The 22781-nt window shown below is 35.3% G+C and overlaps 1 protein-coding gene across 4 annotated transcripts in view; it reads right to left on the bottom strand.

The window, feature by feature from the left end:
* CTNNA2 (catenin alpha 2) overlaps window positions 1-22781 on the bottom strand; it is a 1097968-nt gene that overhangs the window by 952060 nt on the left and 123127 nt on the right. For all 4 annotated transcript variants that reach the window (XM_079111126.1, XM_079111127.1, XM_079111124.1 and 1 more), the window contains exon 2: window positions 16856-16962. In XM_079111126.1, coding sequence (XP_078967252.1) covers window positions 16856-16957 — 102 coding nt within the window. In that variant the 5' untranslated portion in view covers window positions 16958-16962. The remainder of the gene's footprint in view (window positions 1-16855; window positions 16963-22781) is intronic.

Below are 22781 nucleotides of genomic sequence, written 5' to 3'. Positions count from 1 at the left end.
GGATCTAAACTGAAGAGTTATGAAATCAAAGTAATGAGGTACTGTTGGCTGAGAGAATGTGCCTCATGCTTAAGTGGCCCAAATAGAAAAGTTTGATTCCATTGGGCCTCAGGTGATGGGTCCTCAGAAAGATACCAAAAATTAATTTCAATAATGTGTGACACAGATATTGCTAATCTTCCCACAATACCCATTGTGTCTTTCCTCCTTTTAAATAATGGAGTCATGACATTGATTGATGCCTTTATTGCCACAAAGCTTGTGACTATGTACTGGCCAGTGAGATAGGAGCAGAAGGGATACGTGTAATATCTAGATTTTACTCTTTGAAGAAAAGGATATACTCTGCATTTTTTTTTCACCTTTGAGGATCTGAGACATGGCTATGGCCATAATGAGTGACTGAAAACCACAAAGATCAGTACAAATCCCAGAGAATGGTGGAGAGCAAGATGTATGAACAACACAGCGGGTCCCTGAGTCCCTGAGCTATTTCATGGAAAAGAGCAATCTATCCCCTGGTTAATCTACTTCAGACTTTTACGTAAGTGAGAAATATATTTTGACCTTCTATAAGAGACCATTATTCTGGTCTATGTTATAATAATGAAGAAGTTAGAGTAGCTAAGGGTAGCTTCTGTTGCAACAAGTATACTCAAAATTTCAGTGGCTTAAGAAAAAAGAGCATTTTGAACCAGACTTCCTTAACAAGACCCCCAGAGTGCAAGAAATAAAAGCAAGAATCAATAAATGGATGGATTCAAACTCAAAAGCTTTTTCTCAGCAAAGGAAACAATCAACAATGTGAAGAGAGAGCCTACAGAGTGGAAGAAAATGTTTTCCACATACATTTCAGACAGAGCACTAATCTCCAAAATTTATAAAGAACTTAAAAAAATGTTACACCAAAAATATAAAGAACCCAATCAACAAATGGGCTAAGGAACTGGGCAGACACTTCACAGAAGATATACAGGTGATCAACAAATGTATGAAAAAGTGCTCATCGTCTCTAATACTCAAAGAATGCAAGTTAAAACCACCCTAAGATTTCATCTAACTCCAATTAGAATGGCTATTACCAAGAACACAAGCAATAATAAGTGTTGGCGTGGATGTGGGGAAAAAGGCCCACTCATACATCGCTGGTGGAGTTGCAAATTGGTACAGCCACTCTGGAAAGCAGTATGGAGATTTCTCAGAAAACTTGGAATGGACCCACCATTTGACCCAGTTATCCCACTCTTTTGTTTATACCAAAGGACTTAAAATCAGCATACTACAGTGATGTAGCCATATCAATGTTCATAGTAGCTCAAGAGATTGTGGAATCAACCGAGATGCCCTTCAGTTGATGAATGGATAAAGAAACTGTGGTATATATACCCAATGGAATTAGTCATAAAGAAGAACGAAATCATGGCATTTCCTGGTAAATGGATGGAGTTGGAGAATATCATGCTAAGTGAAATAAGCCAAGCCTAAAAAAACCAAACGCAAAATGTTTTCTCTGATAAGTGGATGATGATATATAATGGGGGGAAGGATGATGAGGGGGCAAGAAAAGAATGGAGGATCTTTGGATAGTGTAGAGGAAAATGGGGCGGGAGGGTTGGGGGAAAGGAAAGATAGTAGACTGAGATAGACATTATTACCCTATGTACATGTATGGTTAAATGAATGGTATTAGTCTACATTGTGTACAACTATAGAAATGAAAAGTTGTACCTCATTTGTGTACAATGAATCAAAATACAGTCTGTAAAAATAAAAATTTAAAAAAAGAACATAGTCTAAAATTGATGTCCCTTCCTGTTTTATATCCAGACCCTCTATTTGAAGTGGGTACTTTTAGTTCAGGATTCAGGTTTCCAGGCTCCTTCCATCTTTACTTTCCGCCAGCTACAGCATGTGGTTTTAGCACTGTATTCATCTGCATCAAGGCTTGAAGAGGTGAAATCCATGGATACACATGGCAAGCTTTCCTGGGTCAGGACTGGGAGGGACATGCATCCCTCATGCTTCATGTCTGCACCTACTTTCAGGTAAAGCTGGAGAAAGTAGTCAAGGTCTGAACACAAAGAATAAATGGGTGTGTCACCAGTTCCCTGGTCTCTGCATCCAGACCAGGGAGAACTATGGTAGAAAGTTTTTCATAAAATTAACTTTTTTCTTCTTTAATGATTTCTTATTGTAGAAGTTTCTCCTCTCTGCTCAATCTTGGCATATACATTAATTAGCTACCTTGTAACCTATCTCAGACTTTATGTAAAAATTTTTAAAGTGACATCAGAAAAGTCTATCTCAGTGTTATCAAGATTACCCACATTTGTGTGGTTAAATATCTATGACTTTCTGAATAGTCATGACAATCCCAGGAAACACACACAAACTACAATAACTGGATTTCATGGTTTCTGAGTATGTAAGGGAGTACTGAAAAGTTGACAATGAATAGAATGGAACAAATAATACAAATGAAAATACTAAAGAGAATCCCAGGACATAAAGTCAGCCATAAATTCTATTAACAAACCATCTACCTATTGATAATGAGTATTTCTGAAAATAAGATTGCCATTCTTTAAATACCAGTCTATCAGAGTGGTCTGACATGAGCCACACTGAATAAAAAATAAATACATATGTTCCACGATTAAAATTTTAACATTTTATATGTTTACCTATGTTAAATATTTAAATACTTTTATTAAATCACACTGCTTGTCCTTTCTGGAAAAGATGCCCACCTCAAGGATAAAGCTTGGAAACCATTTAAAAATGTACAAGTCACCAAAATATTCCAAAATTTTTAATAGTTGGGGGAAAATCATTTTTACCACGCTTGAATAAGTCGGTTAACAGGATTTTTGTCTCACATCTTTATAAAATTCCCCTAGGGGATGAAAACAAGCTTGAGAAGTTTCAGTCAACAGTGTAAATTGGGAGTTCGTGTTAAATAAGCCATTGAAAACTGCAGTTTAGAATGAAATTACCATCTCAGCCATTACCATGGGGCTCCATAACACATTTACAATAATAGCTATACTTTGTAATAACATCATATTCAAGTAATTTATACATTTTTCATTTTTAAACTTAACTAACATGCTACAAGAGATCTTTTAAAAATCAAGCATATTTTCCATTATTCCTTTCATTTTTTTAAACCTAAGAAATAACATGGCAACAATTACCAACACTGTTGGGATCATAAAACACAAAATTACTAGTATGTAAAAAGACTGACCAGTGAAAATGGTTTTTTCCTAATCCCATTAATTTTTAAAACACAGTTTTAAAAGATAGTATGATCTCATAAGTAATTGCAATTAAGTGTTTCTAGTACACTGCGTGTTAGCTCTACTCTGCTTGGGGATGTGCCTTAGTGAAGAGAAAGAATAAGAGGGAGAGTAAGACAGATTCCCATTTCTCAGAGGAGGGCATTTACTGAGTCAGCAAAAATAATCATCATTTCAATCATTCAAGAGAAATTTATTAAATCATTATGTCACCATGCCAATAGAAGGATATTCAGAGAACGGTATTTGTGGTTTTAGGAGTCAAAAACACAACACAAACCTGCATATATACTAATACACACACACACACACGCATGAGCTTAACGCCAAGAATTAAAATCATGTGGGATAATACCTGACAGGGGAACAAAAGACACCCTGGGAGCAGAGTAGGAAACAAACCCAGTTACCCAGGTGTCAGAAAAGCTGAGGAAAGCAGCATCTAAGAACTGAAGGATGCACAGGTGATAGCCAGCCTATGACAACTGAAGGGGAAAGAATTTCCAGGAACATGTAAAATGAGACAGCACAGAATTCTAGAGGTTGGGAAAAGTTCTTTTTGGATTGAGAGTAGGCATAAAGGCAGATGGCAAGAAAGAGAGAGAAAATAAGAAACACAAACGAGGAAAGACCTTATAGAAGAATTTGAACTTAAAGTGTTCAAAAAATTACTTTGGAAGAACAAGACTAACAATATCTCTGCTTCTTCTTTCTTACATTGCTAAAAAAAAATCCCTTGAAATATAAAATTCAGCATTTTATAGAACTTACAAATTAAGTGTTTTCAGAGTTGGCACAATAATAGTAACAAAATTTTTAGCATAAACATGGCTCAAATATTACTTGGAACATAATTATAATGCACAATAATTTGTTATTTGTCTGATACTCAAATTTACCTGGGTCTATTGAACTTTAATTTGTGAAAAATGGCAACTATGGTCAAGAGGTAGTCAAGGGATGGTTTATTTATCACTAAGTGCCACAGAAGTGATAATTTCTATGTATGTTACCTGTATTTACATGCCAGTTTGGAAAAAAGGAAGTTCATAATGTTTTGAGAATCTTGAAAAAAGATTATTTGACCAACATTATATTTAAGGTTCATCAATGCCTTTGATTAGTACTCATTGAGAAGAAACTTCCATTAGAGGGTCAGCAAGATTATTTTTCCTAAAGAAAATACAAATTATTTATAGTCAATGTGAAAAGATGCATTAATTTTCTCTCTCTACACATATGCACACAGAATATGTATGTATTTAATGTGAAAACATTTATTGATTTTCCTCTGGGTTACATATGTAGTATGGAATATCCATAGAATATATATGCATACTATGCCTTTTTAAAATTTATTATTTTAAAATATAAATTATTTTTAAATGATGGACCTTTATTTCACTCATTTATTTATGAGATGCTGAGAACTGAACCCAATGCCTCACACATGCTAGGCATGGGTTCTACAACTGAGCCACAACCCCAGCCCTCCATGCCTTTTTATGAAGATAAAGATTATAGATTTCATTATATGAAAACAAAATATGCTTGCTTAGTTCGGCAAGTGGGTATTAAAACACTGATACATAGTCTTAAAAACTAATGAATATTTTCATCCTTGAAATTGTACAACAAACAATTGTTCAAATTGTCAACATCTTCATAAAACAAATACTGTAACATATAATTACTCTTTACTACTTACTACTTTTAGAATAATGAGGCAGGCAAAAAGAAAATATACACATTGCAATTTTTTAAGGAAACAGCTTAATAATTAAACAAGAATTAACAAATATATTCCATGTGTAAGGTACTGGGGATAAATACAAGAACTAGACTGACATACTGACATCTTCCTATCCTCATGAACTTTCCATCTAGTGTAGAAGTCGGAGAAAATACACACAAAACCACAAGACAATTACAAATGGTGGTAAGTTCTCTGGAATAAACAGTAAATATACAGGAATTGAGGCAGGAGACAGGAGATAATCAGGAAAGATTTCTGTAAAACCAAAGAAATGATCCATAGAAGCTAAAAAATGTAAGGGGGTCAGTCCAGGCATCAGAAGAATAGTGTTGACTCATGCAAAGGGAGCAACATTTGCAATGCTTAACAACTTTAAAGGACTCTGTGGCTCAAACATGGAGACTGAAGGCCAACTAGCACTGGATGATTGTTAGGGAGCAAATGAAGACACAGGAGATTTCATTTTGGCCTAAAAATAAAATCAATAGTAGGTTCTACACATGGGAATGATATGACCAAATTTTACATTATTTTCAGTGACCATTCTGGTTACTGTTTAGAGAATGCACAGGCAGGGAACAGGAGCAAGACTGGTGGATTATTTGAGAGGGGACTATATTGGTCATAGTGAGAGAGGGCTTGGGTCCAAGGACTTCGGTAGCAGAGTTGGAGAGAGGTGAGAGGCTCTGAGAATACAGGAACCAAGGAGAATCCTTAGGTGTGAGAACAGGAATCACTTCAGTGAACTGAAGATATAAAGTTAAGTATTGTCAGCATACTTAGGATACAGCCATAGGGATGGGTAGAATCACTGGTGGAGAAAAGGTATGAGAAAGAAAATAGGAATACCAAGTCTAAGCACTGAACAACATGGACATTTAAAGCCTAGGCAGAGAGAGATGATAAAGCAAAGACAGAAGGCCCAGATGCTGGGGTGTGAAAGAAACCCCATTACAGTGATGCCCAAGTCAAGGTATCTATGTCACAAGAATGACTGAGAGTTCTGTTTTCAGAATGAAAGAAAATATTTCTGGTTAGATTTTCCATTGCTTTAACTGGCCTTCCCTCCTTAATTATGTGAAAACAAAGCTTACCTTTTGTACTTTCTAGGGGAGGACAAGAACCCAAAGGCAGGTATGCTGACATATTCCTATCCTTTATCTCAGATATCAGACAAGCTTTAATTACTTTGCCAGTTGAGGGCTTCCTGAGTAAAAGTAATTCTGTCACTTGCTAGGCATTCTCATGCTTGGTATAATGGATTTTTTGGTTTCTTGTTCAGATAAGATTTCTATACTGTCCAATATAGTTAGGAACAATTTTGCTAGCTAACCTCCCTCAATTTGTTCCTTGAAATTTTTGAATTAGCATGCATAAGATTTCATTGATTGTTCTGTTTCAAGCACATAAAAATATCATTATTCTTCTCTGATGTGACTTTCATTTATAAACTTAATTTTAAATTCCATTTTGCCTATTGAAAATAGTGGCTAAGTATTCACTGAAATGAAAAATACACAAGAAGGAAAACAGTTAAAGCCTGATTTTACTGCTAACCAGAATAAAAAAGATATTACTAAGCCAGAGTATACATATGCATTAGCCATTTAATAGGGAAAAAGGGTTTTTAGTTTAACTTTTTCCCTTTGAATATGAAATTTGTTTAGGTCATTTGTGTATGTCAGCAAACAGTAGGTTTGGACCAGAGTTAGGTGATGCAAACAAGAAAAGGTACTACACTTTCACTATAGGAATCCATGCTTTCCTCTTCTGCTTTTTACTATAGTGAGTTCTTCCCTTCTCACCCCTTAATTTATTTCCTTCCTCTCTTCCCTTTTCATTCTACACATTCTCTGTGGTTGCTATACTAACAGTTTCAGTATTTTCAGTACGTTTCCCTTAAGAAATTCAGAGCAACTCCACCTAACTCAACCTACAAGTTTTGTTAAATGATCTAAATCTCTCTTTTTCCATCTCTAAGAAAATAATATTGATTTTATCATGTTGAAGCAAGGAGTTATTGAAAACTGCTGGAATCTTCTCCTTAGAGGCTCTGAATTATTTGTGGTCTTGAAGAGGGTCTCCTCCCCCTCCAGAGGCAAGAGCAGCAAGGCCTTTGAAGCACAGACAAGAGAAAGCAATTTAGAAAAGACAGTTCAAAATCTTGGACTACCTCCCTGAGTGAGCTCCACAGGATGACTTGTAGGAGAAAGTGGGATAGATGAGCTGGACCTTCAGAAAGATGAAAGACGAAGATGGAAACTCAAAACCCTTTTCAAAATTAAAATAGGAAGTTAATAAACTGAGTAGTATACAGAACACACTCACTTCATAGTACTTGACACATTTATCTTCTACTAAGAGGAATTTCTTTTATTTGCATTCATAAAATATTGTATTCAAACCAGGAATTTTTGAAAGTAAATACCGAAGTTAGTTGTGTCATTATTAATGAAGTTAGTTCCCAGCCCGTCTTAATTCTTTACTCCTCAACTTTGGTTTCCTGGGCTAATGAGAAAAGAGGAAAGGCAAGTGCTGCCTGTACCACAGTGCACGGAACAGCTGTGATTTGTAGCAGTTGGTCTTAAGGTGGGGAGAGAAGTGATGTGTCGCATGGCTCTAGCCGTGTGCATCTGCCAAACAGAAAGGGCTCTGTTCTTGTGCAGTCACCACCACATGAAGGTCACATGCAATGATTTCTCCAGCAAAAGTACATCATCCATCAAATCCATGTTTTCTTTGTTTTTGTATTTTTCGTACTTATGTTGTAAAATTACTTATGGATAAGCATAGGTGCTTTACATAGTTCCCGACTGATACTAGTGTTAGCTCATTTTGAGATTTGGGACTCCTTTTTCCTTCTGTTTAAAAGGGCTCTGTACATTAATCAAGTTTCAAAACATGGCCAACACAGCTGGCCATATAACAGACAGAGCATCACTCCCATCTGGTGGCAGACATTAAAATATTGAGTATAATCCCCAAACAGAAATTAATCTAACTCCAGACTACATACCAGTTGATTAAACTCCTATTTCAGAAGTGGCAAACAATAACTGCAAACAATCTACCACATGACCTCAATTTGAAGAAATGTGTTTAATATAATAACCACTTGGGGTATACATCTCTTCTGTGAAAACAGCAACTTAAGAATATTCATATTAAGGGATAAAAGCATAAGTAATATTCCACTATGTATGTGTTCCACATATTCTTTATTCATATCATGCTAAGAAAAATAAGCCAATCCCAAAAAACCAAAGGCCACATGTTTTCTCTGATATGTGGACCCTAATTCACAATAAGAGGTGGGGGGCCCTGGAGAAGAATAGAGTTACTTTAGATTAGGTAGAGAGGAGTGATAGGAGGGGAGGGGATATGGGGATAGGAAGGATAGTAGAATGAAGCACATTATTACCTTATGTACATATAGGACTACAAGACTGATGTGATTCTACAATGTGTACAATCAGAAAAAGGAGAAATTATACCCCATTTATGTATGATATATCAAAATGCATAAATGCATTCTACTGTTATGTATAACTAATTAGAAAAAATTAGAAAAATTTAAAAAGCATAAGTAAAACAATAAAAAATTTAGTATTTCAATTAAACAATAACAAGTGATAAAGGTAAATTACCTATATTTAAACCCTATTATTTATATGCATGTGAATATTTATTTATTTATTTATTGGTACTAGGGATTGAACCCAAGGACACTTAACCACTGAGCCACATCTCCAGCCCTTTTATTCTTTTTATTTTGAGACAGGGTCTTGCTAAATTACAGTGACTGGCTTTGAACTTGTGATCCTCCTGCCTCAGCCTCCCAAGCTGCTGGAATTACAGGTGTGTGCCACCACTCCCAGCATATATATATATATATATATATTTTTTTTTTTTAAAGAGGAAATATATATATATATATAATATATATATATATATTTTTTTTTAAGAGGAAAAGATAGAGAAGTTCTAAAGGAAATTATGGTACTTAGATGGTTCATTCACCCTCAAAATTCTTTCAAATACATGTAAGATTCCTGGGATGGTGCCACATGCCTATCATTCCAGGGACTCTGGAGGCTGAGGCAGGAGGATTGCAAATTCAAAGCCAAACTCAATTAATTAATGTGTGCCCCTGGGATCAAGGCCAGTACCCTCCCCCTCTCTCCCCAAAAAAGATAAGCTGAAACTCTTTCCTGTGCAAAAAAAAAAAAAAAAAAAAAAATATATATATATATATATATATATCCAAAATGAAAATGGAAACTAGTATAAATAGTTAAGTAAATAAAAATGGGGGACAGTACCTTGTTGTGTTACCATTGCAACCTCCCAAATGTATTAATCATTGAATCTCATGAATAAACCATGACTTAAAGTGCTTCTCAATATTCTCTGGATAGTCAGGAAAAGGGTACAATAAGATATCATTATATACTTTGATTCTTTTGGCAAATTTATAACTAAAATATGGTTTGTCAATCATAACGAGTTGACAAAAAGGCAGGGAAAACTGGCTCAGTTCTCAGAAGTTCTTTAATTTCTCAATGTTGCTTTATTTCTGGATTCACTTTTAGTTCTAAATCCCCAGATTTTAAATCTAAACCTTCAGTTTTCCTAATTTTAGGAGCACCAATACAATTAAGTATTGTTGGGGGCACAAAACAGATAACTCCTTTTGTAACATATCAGTAAGGAAAGAATGCAAAAATAAATTTAAAACTAAATTTAATTTAAATTAAAAAAATTACAATGTGTTCATTTCTAATCATTTAGCTTTTGAGATCATTATTAACTTTTTGAGTAAAATTTTAAGAGGTTCAACTGTAGAATTCACCAGGGTCTAACTAACTTCATAGGGGCATCCATAGATATTACTCAAAATAATACTGGCAATGATTAAAGAAGAGTTCCTCCTCTCAGGAGATTTATTTCCTATCAGGCCAATTTAGAACAGTTCATTAAATATCAATGAGATTATTTTATCAAATACTTACCGTTATTTCTTAAGTGGTAGATTCATCTTTCTATGTAGAAATAGAATAAAATTCCAGCAAATTGTATTTTGTCCCACTGTTGTTTGCCTGTGCTTCATTAGATTACCAATGATAAAGGTTCAATTGTCAGTATCTTTAGAGGTTTCTACTTTTAATTGTCTTTGATTAACTGTAATAAGCAAATTATGTTCATTCTACAAATCAGCATTAAACTTTTTTCCAAAGAAAATATCAAAACGAATATTAGACATGGCACCCCTGATCTAGGAAGTAGAAAGCCATTAATATCAAGTAGAGAGGAATTTGGTAATAAGGGCAAACCTGGTTCACTATAAGAATGTTGTTAGGAATTTCTGTGTCCATCTGGAGCTCAATCTCATTTATCCCTTAAGTAATTTATGAGTTATAAATTATTGTCTATATTTTACATGTGTATAATCCCAGTGATTCTCTAGAGGGTGAGGTAGTAGGATCACAAGTTTGAGATCAACCTTGACAACTTAATGAGACCATGTTGCAAAATAAAGAAGTTTTTAAAATGTAGATGTAACTCAGTGGTAAAGCACTCCTCTGTTAAATTTCCAGTCCTAAAAAACAAACACACAAACAAACTGGCAGATCCTGTTCTTAAGAGTTTTTATTAGAAATGACTGCAAAATTCTATTAAATGGCTTTTTTCACATTCGATGGACACCAACATATTCTTTTAGAATTTTATTTTGTTACACATATACTGCTCTTTTGATATCCTGCTAGGAGTTAGTAATTAATATTTTATGTACTTCATTTTACACTTAAACTTAGAAAAGAGATCATTTTCCATTTAAGAAAAAGATTTTTCTTAAATGTGTCTCAAATTTTGACTATTAAAGTTATAATTGTTCAAAAAATTAGTGAGTTCTCCATAGTTTTCTATGGTTAAACAGTTTTAATAACATTGAATTTATCCATTCTTCAAATGTCTGATAATATTCAGCTCTGCATCCACCTGTCCCTAAGATTTTTAAAACAATGTATCTTTACCAATATTTATATGGCTTATTTGAGTTTTCCAGTTCCTTTTGTATACCTTTGGGTAATTTATTTTTTTTTTTAAGAACTCATCCCCTTTCTTTGGGTGTCCATGTTTCATCAATATAGGTAACATGCAATGTTCTACTCTGTTTCTTTGCATCTCTCTTGTTCCTGGATTTATATCTTCTTTCTCATCATAATTTTACATCTTTTTTTTTCACTATGTATTTTCCATAATTCATGCTTTGAAAGGTTTTCTTTGGCCATTTAAAGTAAAATCAACTTTGAAGATTTATCCAATCCTTTTTGCTCTTGTTTTATATTCTAGTGATAACAGTTTTTATTGTTATTAAATTGTTTTCCTAATGTCTTTCACTATTATTGTTATTTATTTATTTATTTATTTTCGGTGCTGGGCTTGTACCCAGGGGTGCTTAACCATTAAGAAACATTCCCAGCCCTTTGTAAAAATCTTCTATTTTGAGACAGGGTCTTGCTGAGTTGCTTAGAGCCTTACTAAGTTGCTGAGGCTGGCTTTGAACTCACCACCCTCCTGTCTGAGCTTCCCAAGCCACTGCGACTACAGGTGTGTGCCACCGAGCCAGCCCACAATTATTCTTCTAATTTCTTCAAAGGAGTATCTATTTCTATCTGTTTTTAATGGCAAAGGCATTTATAGCTAAAATACTCTACTGATCCCAGCTTTTACTGGCTGTATATATTTTGTTAAGAAGCCATGCTTCTTTTCAGTAACTTATATATCATTTGTAATTTCCCTTTGGTTCTAAGAGTTATCTAAGAGGACTACTAAATTTCCTAATTTTAAAAAAGCTTTCTCAGGAAGTCACCTAATAAAGCATTTTGGTTCCCCAGTGTAATTTACTATAAAAAATGTGATCTATTAAAAATCCTTCCTTTTTTCAATTTATTATAATGTTAGGTATCTTTTTCAAGGACTAAATTTCCTAGAATGAATCCCTTCTCATTTACAAATTCATAATTCAATAACACAAAATTTCTCCAAAAGTAACTTAGCCATGTGAACATAGAAAAGATAAATGTGTAATCCTCATACACATTCAAGTGAGGTAAAAATTTTTTTGAATATTTTAAATACACCTCAGTAGTAAATTCCTAATGCCATTTTTTTCTCATCACAGTGGATAACTTTTACTCTGAACACTTCTGTTTTTTATCTCATTTCTTAACCATCCTTACTAGAAACTGGGATAGCTAAGGGCATGCTATGTTGCTGTATATTGGTATGATTTTTTTTTTTTTCAATTCAGACAGTGTTATGTATGTGTTTGATACAACTGAGGTTTTGGTTTAATTTTTTCCTCTCAGTTTCACATTTTGCTTTAAATGTTATTTATGGAATATATATCTAATTTTTCCATATCTCTTTCTTCTTTTTTTCTTTCTCAGTCATATTTTCCTCCAAGAATTAAGTTACATCAGTCCTAACACTAAGATTCCAATCCAGGGTAGGGAGTGGTCTGTCTTGATAACATAATCATAATATTACAGGGAAATAATATCATGTAAAGCTTCCATCATAAAAAAAAAATCACACTTGTGAAAGATTTTTAAATCAAGATAGGAACGCTGGGAGGAACAATAAAGCACATAGACATCAGGAGACACTGAAGGGATGTTAAGGCTTGTTACAGAGATAACTCACAGTAAAAGTCAACAGTTTTAAGCATTCTACCATATTAATTGAACACAAGTGAACAAATATAAATCATTCCATGTACTGTTCTTACTTTGAAAAAATAATACAGTGTTTATCTGACAATAGAACTTTACTTGGACTAACAGATATATGGGAATGTCAACAAATTTACAAATTTTAATTGTATATGTGTGATTGTTTTGATATGCTAAATTGAAAACAAAAATATAAATACAATAAACTTAAGAAATTAATGGTAATATAACACTGTATCATACTTCTCTAGTATTGCCTTATGACTAGTATAAGCCTGAATATATAGTACATATGTTGCCTCCATTAAAATAGAAAAATATGAAAACTATCTTTATTCAACATTTGCTTTATACCATGTACTATGGTTTAATATTTTGTTACCTTTAACCTGTATGATAAGCATTAAATAAATTTACATGTACTCTGAAGGGGAAATTTAGAGGCTAAGCAAAGGTTTCTCAGTTTTTACCTGTTTCCATGAAAGTACATTTCAGATCAGATTGTTCTAACTCCAAAATATCTCCTAACTAGACCTACTCAAACAATCTATGATCAAAGATTCTTTACTATTCCAATATCTCAAAAATCAAAGCTTTTATAAATACAAGTGAATAATTAAAAATTTCTAAAATATAAAAAATACAATTCCAAATTTTATTTTTAAATTTAACAGACAAAATTACTTTGTCAAACTGCTATAAAAATTTTTGGTCAACAAACCATAATCAGAGTAGGCAGCCAACATATTACCAAATAAAAATTTATAGGTGTTAGGTATTTCTTAAGGAAATCTTTTAGTTTTTTTTTTTTTTTTTTTCTTTTTTTAATGAAGCTTTTGTTTTTTGGCTTGTGCAGGGCTAGGGATCAAACCTGGGTCTTAAGCATAACTAGGCAAGCATTCTATCACTGAGCTATATAATACCTCAGCCTCCTAAGAGAAACTTTTATAGAGCTAACAAGAACCATAATCAAATGGAAAATATGCATGAATGTAATAAAATGTTTCACCATTTAAATATAAAGATGTACACATCCTAAACCCTGAAACTATTAGTGTATTACCTTAATCCATGAAAGAGACTTTACATGTGTGAGTAAGGTGTAAACATGGTGAGAGCATCATAGAATAGCTGGGTGGGTCCAGTGTTATTGCAAGGCCTTCATAAGAGAGAGATGGGGAAGAGTCAGAGAAGGAGATCTGACAGAAGAAGCTAGAGTCAGAGAGACAGAGAGACAGAAAGAGACCTAAAGAGACCTAGGGGTCCTGTGCAGCTGGCTCTAAAGATGAAGGAAGGTGCTACAAATAAGGATGCAGGTGGTTTCCAAACACAGAAAATGGCAAAACCTAGATGCTCCTATAGAACCTCTTCAAGAAATACAGCCTCAAGCAATTTGGGGGAACTTTTCACTCTCAGAACTGTGAGGTAATAAATGCATACTGTTTTCAGCTGCTAAATATAGCAGTAATAACTTGTTATAGCAGCAATTAGAAACTAATAAAGTTGTTGGAACTGGAAAGTGGGGATATCATGGTAATAAGGACCTAAAATGTAGACGATGCCTTTTGTATCAGTAAGGGGTAAAGGCTAGAAGAATTTTGAGAAGCATGATAGAAAAATTCCAGATTTATCTAGATTGCTTTTAAAACTATAGATGTTAAATGATCAGCTTGTGAAACTCAGAAGAAAGTGAGGAGCTCAGTACAGAAAACCTTTGTCATCTTGGAGAATACATAAATTATCATAAACAGACTGTTGTTAGAAATATGGACATTAAAGGAGATACTGGTGAGGGTTCAGAAGGAAATAAGGAACATGTAATCAGAAATTAGAGGAAAGAAAATCTTGTTAAATAGTGGCAGAAGGCCTCAGCTGAATTGGTTCCTGACTGTAAGGAAAACAGAATTCTAAGTGATGAACTTAGATGTTTAGCTGAGTATATCTCTAGGCAAAGTGTTGAAGGAGTAGCCTTTTTTCTTGCTACTTATAGCAAAATGTAAGAGAAAAGAGGTAAACAGAAGGGCAAATTGTTAAGCTAAAAGGAATCAGGACTTGATGATTTGGAAAATTCTCACTCTACAAAGATTGCAAAAGACACTAAAATTTGGAGACTCACTTTCAGAAAAACATGCTTGGAAAGAAAGCCAACTGCATGATAGAATAACTTTTTGCTAGCGCCTTATGAGGATAAAAAGCTCAGAGCATTCAGTCATATGGATACTTCTGTGATTCACATGAATCATGAACTCCCTCAGTCATTTCAACAGTGGCAAAAATGGAGATGGAATTGTCCAAGAAAGATCTGTGAAAGAGACTATTCTCTAATGGAATGAATTCCAGATATACATGAGAAAATCACAGAGTTCTTGAGATTGTCAGTAGAAAAACTATGAACATGAAATGAAATAGAAAGGGAAAGAATCAAATTCAAAAAGTAAGACTCCCCAAATTCCACCAGTAGGAAATGAGGTGACAACAATATTCAACTGCCAAACTGTGCAGCCCTTTATGAAAAAGAAGAGATTCCAAGGTCACAGACCCAGGCCCTGAGGACAGAGGGTTATTCACAGGCCTTTAAATCTAATGGAGTTTGTCTCGGCAGATTTCTAAATTTTTTGAGACTGACAACATTTTTCTTGCACTTTCTTCCTTTATGAATTGAAATGTCTGGAACTATTATCTTTTATCTGTCCCACCACTTTACTTTGGGAGCATATAATTTGCTCTTTACTTTCACAAGCACAAAGAGGAACTTGGCTAAAGGATAGATAACAAATAGATTCTTATCTCTACCTAATTTAAGATAAGACTTTCACACTGAAATTAGGTGAGATTTTGAACTTGATGCTAAAATGGATTAAGAGTTGGGGACTTGGGTATGTACTGAATATTTTTTCCATGTGGGAAACAATATGAGTCTTTGGGGGCCAGTAGACATACTGGGAAGGGCTAAATAGTGGTCACCCTCAAATATCCTTGTTCTAATCCTTGGAAACTGAACGTATGTTACCTGAAATTGCAAAAGGAACTTTTCAGATGTGATTAGGTTAAGGATCTTGAGGTGAGTAGATTTTTCTAGCATATTTGGGTGGACCCAACATAATAACAGAATCCTTGTAAAAAGGCAGCAAGAGGGTCAATGTCAAAGAGGAGATGTGAGAAAAGAAGCAGAGGTCAGAGAGAGAAAGAAATTCGAAGATGCTACATTACTCTCTTTGAATATGGAGAAAGGGACCAAAGAAGTCAAGTGGTTTCTGGGAACTATAAAAGGCAAGGAAATGGTTCTCTGCTAGAACCTCCAGAAAGAAGGCAGCCCTGCCCCTACCTTGACTCTAGAACTTCTGACCTCTAAAACCATCAAACAGTAAATTAATGTTGCTTTAAGCCATTAACTTTCTGGTAATTTGTTATAGGGAGCTATAACGACCAAACAATAGCCTCTAACTTAATTCAACATAATAATTCTCTACAAATGTACCATAAAAGGCTTACATTTTCATATTTCAGGAAATTCAGACTTAATATAGAAAAAAACATGCTTGATAAGATGCAAAAACTTAACATCCTGATGATATGTTTTCCTGTTTACAGTCATCTCACAGAAATGTAACAACTATGACAACACAAAAGTGAAACATATCATCCAGCAAGATGAACTCGGCCCTGTGAACTGAAAGAAAAGTAATTCAACAAACATTGCTCTTAAATAGCCAACAGTTTTTCCTAACTGTGCATTAGCATCTGAAAGTGAGCAAGGGATGGTTTATTTAGACTTTGAATCCATTACAGCAAATGAGGGTCCCCTTCAGCGAGGCCCTCCCTCTTCAATTATCTCATCAACCTAATTTCAAAAATCATACAAGTAGATTTTAAAAGCTAATTCAAATCATATATAGAGTAATGAGACAGTCCATGGTTCAGTAAATAATATATACTCAATAATCTGTATTATAGCATGATTTATTCTCTTTTAAGAATTTTTCACGTCTTTGGATGATTATTGATAGAATCACAGTAGAAACCTAAACATGTAGCCAGTGTTAAAAAGCATTCCTTACCTGTGTAACAAGTGGCTCCAACAGCCTTTCCACCGTTAGCGTCCGGATTTCCAAACTTTTGGGGTCCCATTTTAAAATGATAGGTGAAGTTGCCGAAGTCATACTCCCTACGGGAACACATGTTATCAGTTAGAAATAATGATCTTGGGAGTAAACTATTCCTGCAAGGGTTCCAAATGAACAAATCATCAAAACTTAGAACACATTTAAAGATTATGTGTTTGATCCAGTCTTGTCAGTTAGAGTTGAGGAAACCAGAACCAGTAATGTGTGAGGTGGAATGTTCAAATCAGATTAAAAATAGAAGTGTCTTGAGCATCTGTGTACATTAGGCCAACTTTAGGAACCTGATTGTCACTGCACCATTTCATTTACCCCGTGTTTAGTCCACATTCCTGTTACATTCTGCGAAAGACTTAGATCTTGCTGTCATATAATTTATGGTTTCAAGTTAGAGACAGTCAAATCAGGAAGCAGTGAAGTCTCAGCATGATACATGTTATGATCAATGAATCCTGAGTGTGAGAAATAAGGAAGGGATACTGAAGTCAGTCTGGGAAGATCAACCAAGACTACCATGAAGCACAGTAAATCCATCATGATCACCAAATTGGAGGACCCCATGTCATTAACAAAGACTACATTGCATTCTTCATAAGTGATCACTGAGGATATAAACTCCTTGGGACAACAGTGCTTCATTTTCTTTAACAGGAAAGACGTCTTGCAAACTTGGTGCAAATGGCTCTGAAAATGAGCTTGCAGCTATTTACACACTCTCTGATTACTCACTACATTTACATTCTTATCCCATTAAAATTAGTACCTGATAAGGTTATTTATCTCATTCTCAAGCAATCCTCAAGTACCTGAGAATCACTGACATGCAGGCAGCAGCCTCCCACATATCACACACTAAATGTGGTCCCGCCCATTCTGTATAATAAAGTATTCATTCTATCAGGTGTCTGTTTCTTATCAAGAAATTGCTGAATATACTTTGGCATGTAACTACTGGACAAGCAACCTTAGATTCCAAAAACTGAATCTGAATCATTTGTCTTAATTCCCTCATAAATCAAACTGTTCATGGCTATTCTATGCTTTTGAATCAATGTCTGTGCTCAATTCCATTCTTATAAATCAATGTAGATGATTATTTCTACCAGAATTAACACCACAAAGAAGGTCTATCACAATAAGCACTAGTAGTCAAGTGCTTCTGCACAGGCCCTCCTAGCTAAATCTTCCTGCAAAAACACCCAACCAAATTGTTTCAGGAAAAAAAAGGAGAAGGTAAAGACACAGTGTGCTCATATTTTAACTCTTTGAAATGCCATGTTTTAAATAAACTAAGCACAGCAATCCAACGATACAGACTGATTTAGATTTGGTTTCCTTTACAACAACAATAGTTGGCACTAACATACTGCCTGTCCTCCAAAAACCTAAAAACACTTTACACATTTCCCATTCACACTAACAGCTGCCACAAAGCAGCTCTAACAGGCACAGAATTCTGCTGCTGGGCAGCACACCTTCTCATGCTGTGGCAGGATAAAGATGCCAGATGATTCCTGCACAAACTGGAATATATCTTCATCCCCACTCATGCCAAATCTTATCTCAATGATTTTGGCTTAGTATTTATGATGGTTATTACAAATTTCTAGAGAAATCCCCTAAGAATCTTCTTCAAACTCTGATGGAGTAATGGGTGGCATAATAGTGATGATGAACAAGGAGATCCTTGGGAAAGCTGGATAACCAGTCATCATTGTAACATGAGCATGGAAGGTACTTGGTGAGATTGTATAGAGAATGTCCATTAATGTGGACATACTAGCAAATATAACCTGGTGGGTCAAGGAGGTCTTTTAGAGATTTCCCAATACATAACTTCCCCAAACTGATACTCAGAAAGTGCTGAAGTTAGAACCAAAAATGCTGGCATAGCTGCAACACAGACACTAAACTAGCATAATTCAAGCAAAAATGAGCAATACTCCAAATACAAACTTCAAGCCATCTATGAGCTAAGAAGCAGCATTAGTCACAGCCTTGAGTCCTAAAGGTCACAGAGGTCCTATAAATATAAAATTGAAAGAATAAGAACTTCCAGACAAATCATTCAACTTAATTTGTTCCCTTGGGGACAAACCTTCTTAGTCATTTCTTGTGACGTGGGTAATATTCAATAGCAAAAAAGCATGAAAACTTACATAGAATGAAAGTGTCAAACATAAAAACTTAGTCATAGAAACTTTGAGTCCTACCTTCCCTAGTCATGCTTTTTTTATATAGTTGAGACTAAAAACCAGTTCCTCTGTCTTTACCCATAACCTTTTCACCAATTGTTCTACTCCCACATTAGCAAAGACCAAAGTGGGAGCAGAAGTGGGCCACAATATCCCTACTGCTAAACGCAGGATGTTGATAACAAAGATTCCCAGTGACTAGCCTCTGAGGAGCATCTTAGCTTTAACTATATGCTAAGCTATTGAGCATTAGTTAGAGAAAGATAAGTAGCTTCCCTGGCTGCAGTGCATGAGCTGGTATAATCCCTGCAATCTGCTGTTTCTAGAAGGAATGCGTCTGGCCTGTTATTTTGAGTACACTTGATTGCTTTCTGCCATATGTACTAGACTTTGTATTAGAAACATTTCCTCATCAAAGGCCTGGGCTAGTTAAAATTTCATAAAAATGAAAAAAAAAATATTCTATCCCAGGTTAGCAATCATAATAATAGTCTTTTAGATTCCACCTATTGATCTTTGCCTCCAGAGTTCTAATAAGAACAGAAGAGAGCAGAAAAGAGAAAGGTCAGGCATCCTCCAGAGCAAAGAAGGAAGGCAACTATACTTAGTACATAGAACTGACAATTGGGCATGTGGCCCCAATGATGAGTACATGCAATGAGGCTGATTTCCTGAGAATGTCATCCCATTGTATATTCAATATTTACTAATTATATAAAGAGCAAAGAAAACATGTAGCCTTTCAAGGTAGATTGGATGATTTTAGTCATTCCTTTCCCATCCTAACCTCCATAAGAAGAGAATAATTTTCTGCATCACTGATATTGGGCAATGGAACATAAGAAAATAAGATGTAAGTAGACACTGGGAACATGCTTAGCGGGGCATGCTTTCTGTGCTACTACCTTCTGCCATGAGAGTCATGTATAATCACTGGTTCAAAAAGGTAGAAAGACACATGAAGCAAACCGGAATCTGAGACGCAGTTGGATCAAAGCCTCTGTAGACAGTCAACACCCAACCAAACCACTGATACAGGATCAAGTAATATATTCTAGTTGTTGCATGTTGTATGTCACCAAGATTTTGCCATGAACTCAGCAACAGCTAGCCAACCCATTAGCATGAACTATATTTTTGTATGAACTGAAACCCTAAAGTTTTTCAGCTCTGTCATATTTTCCAAATTACTTGCCCTAAGTCCAAGATTCCTTGAATGAAAAATCAGGATGATATGCATTGTATAGGGTTATAATGAGTTTCACATAATTTAGTGGATAGAAAGCATGTCAGTGTTTCTGGAATATCAGTTATTTTTATTAACATTACTATTTCCCCAAATTTAAGTATATTTGTCTTTATCTCTAGGAGGAAGAGCAAAGCACCAATGAGGCCCAGCTTTACACTTTTGTGTGTGGAACAACAAATGTATTCAAACAAGAAGGCAAGAGAACAAATCAAGTGTGTAGTAATGCCAGCTCTCATTTGTCTAAGGAGGGAATGATACATAGTCTCAATTTCACACTACACATCTATACAATGAATGCACTCTGTTTTGCCCACAAAAAAGAATCTACAGAAATCTGATAACTTTTTTCTCATTGGTTTGGATTGAGAAAAAAAAAAAAACAAAACATTGTACTGCAGAGGGAGACTTAGAGACTGAACACAGCAAAAGCAAAAAATAAGGAATGTGGATAACAAAACTCAACATGGTTGTCTTCTCCCATACATCACAGTTCTATAAGCACAAGAGAAAACTCTCAGAATTGATTCAGTCTTTCAGAAGACTCTCTTCTTGGAAAGTATCAAATGTGTATCCTTAAAAAGTGATAACACAGTCCACTTGGTAATGTTTTTGATAATTTCAAACTCATTCTCTGGTGGTAAGGAAGAGGCATGGCCAGGATGCCAGTCTCCCATAATAGCAAAGATAAAACATTCAAAAGGACAAGTCAGGGTGAAATGTGCTCCCCTATCAGCCAGTGAGGTCCAAGCCTTCTTGGACAGTGTCCTAATAAGTAGAAACTCTGCTAAGGTCAAGTACCACAAAGAACACTTCCAATGACACGTGTTAATGCAGTACACCATTCCCTAAAGATATTCCATTTTCAAACCTCTTGGAAAATGTCTTTGGAGCCTTCTGTCTGCCCTCCTATTTTAGTCAGTTTTTTCACTGCTGTGACTAAAGGACCCAATCAGAACCACTGCAGAGGAGGAAAAGTTTATTTGAGGGTTATGATGTTTTCAGAGGTCTTAGTCCATAAAGACCGGCTCCATGCCTCGGGGCTCAAGGTGAGGCAGAACACCATAGCATAAGAGTGTGGCAGAGGGAAGCAGCTCACAGGATGATCAGAAAGGAGAGAGAGAGAGAGAGAGAGAGAGAGAGAGAGAGAGAGAGAGAGAGAGAGAGAGAGAGAGAGAGAGAGAGAGAGAGAGAGAGAGAGATCGAGATCCACTCAACCAGTACAAAATATATTCCCCATAGCCATGCCACCCAATGAACCACTTCCTTCAGCCACACCCCACCTGCCTCCATTCAGTTAATCCCATCAGGGATTAAATTGTGGATTAGGTCAAAGCTATAACCCAATCATTTCTCCTCCAAACCTTGCACTGTCTCACACGTGAGCTTTTGGGGACACCTCACATCTGAACTATAACACCTCCTGAGTTCTCTCTCTTCCTCTCGCTGCTCTTTTGTAACCCGTTGTCAGAGATGTTTCTTAGTTGCTGAGGAGGGGTGCACAAACCTGCTTTCTCTCTACAGGCTTCAGCTTCAGACTCTCTTCATGAATCTCTCTCTTCACAAACACTGAGCACCACTGCCAGTGAACACCACCAGGCTTTATTATATGACAAAGTTCACCTCAGAAAACATTAATAACTAATAATACCTGCCATTATTGGAAGGTGTGGCGAGAACTCACCCATCTCCTCACTTTCAAGGTTGAGTAAGTGACTTGAGCTTCATTTTCATCACTTGTAAAACAAGAATGGCAATAACCCTATATTATTAATGGATTTGTTCTGAAAAATCAATGGATAATTGTAGATGTAAAAGTGATGGATTCTCTTCTTTGCAATGTTGTCTACACAATTATCATTCTAGTTGTAAGACATGTATTTGGATGGGGTGCTGCTGAAGATTTTACATAACAAGATGCCTGAAAACAGATTTATTGTGAAAAGCAGAGGAAGAACAATTTCTAAAATTGTTTAGCATTCAAGAATCAAGCCTGGAAAATGTGAACCATATTGCTCCTTCTCTAAGTAATAAAATGCTAGTTAATGAGATTTTCATATGATTATCTCACATTTACAGATGGGGTAACAGGCATAAAAGAGTTAAGAAATTTGCTCACAATTATAAAATTTGAACCTAAATTGTCTTGACTTCAGAGTGTATGCTCTTAAGATATGGTTTACTAATTTCAAAGAGAATCCTGACCCCTGGGCTTATTCAAAATACCATTTGGGAAGTCTGAATTATGAGAAGGAGATAGAGATATGAACAGGAATGGAAAAAAAAAAAAATAGAAGCCAGATCCTCCTGCAGAGAAAGGGATAAATATAAAGGGATGTTAGATTAAAAGAGGGGGAGATCATCAATAAGTGTCTTAAAACACATGTGGAGCTCATGGGAAATGTGGCCATACTTCGTGGTT

The sequence above is a fragment of the Sciurus vulgaris genome (genome assembly GCF_902686455.1).
Source record: "Sciurus vulgaris genome assembly, chromosome: 14".
Taxonomy (NCBI): Eukaryota; Metazoa; Chordata; class Mammalia; order Rodentia; family Sciuridae; genus Sciurus; species Sciurus vulgaris.
Note: the sequence above shows the minus strand (reverse complement) of the source record. Positions and strands in the feature narration are given on the sequence as shown.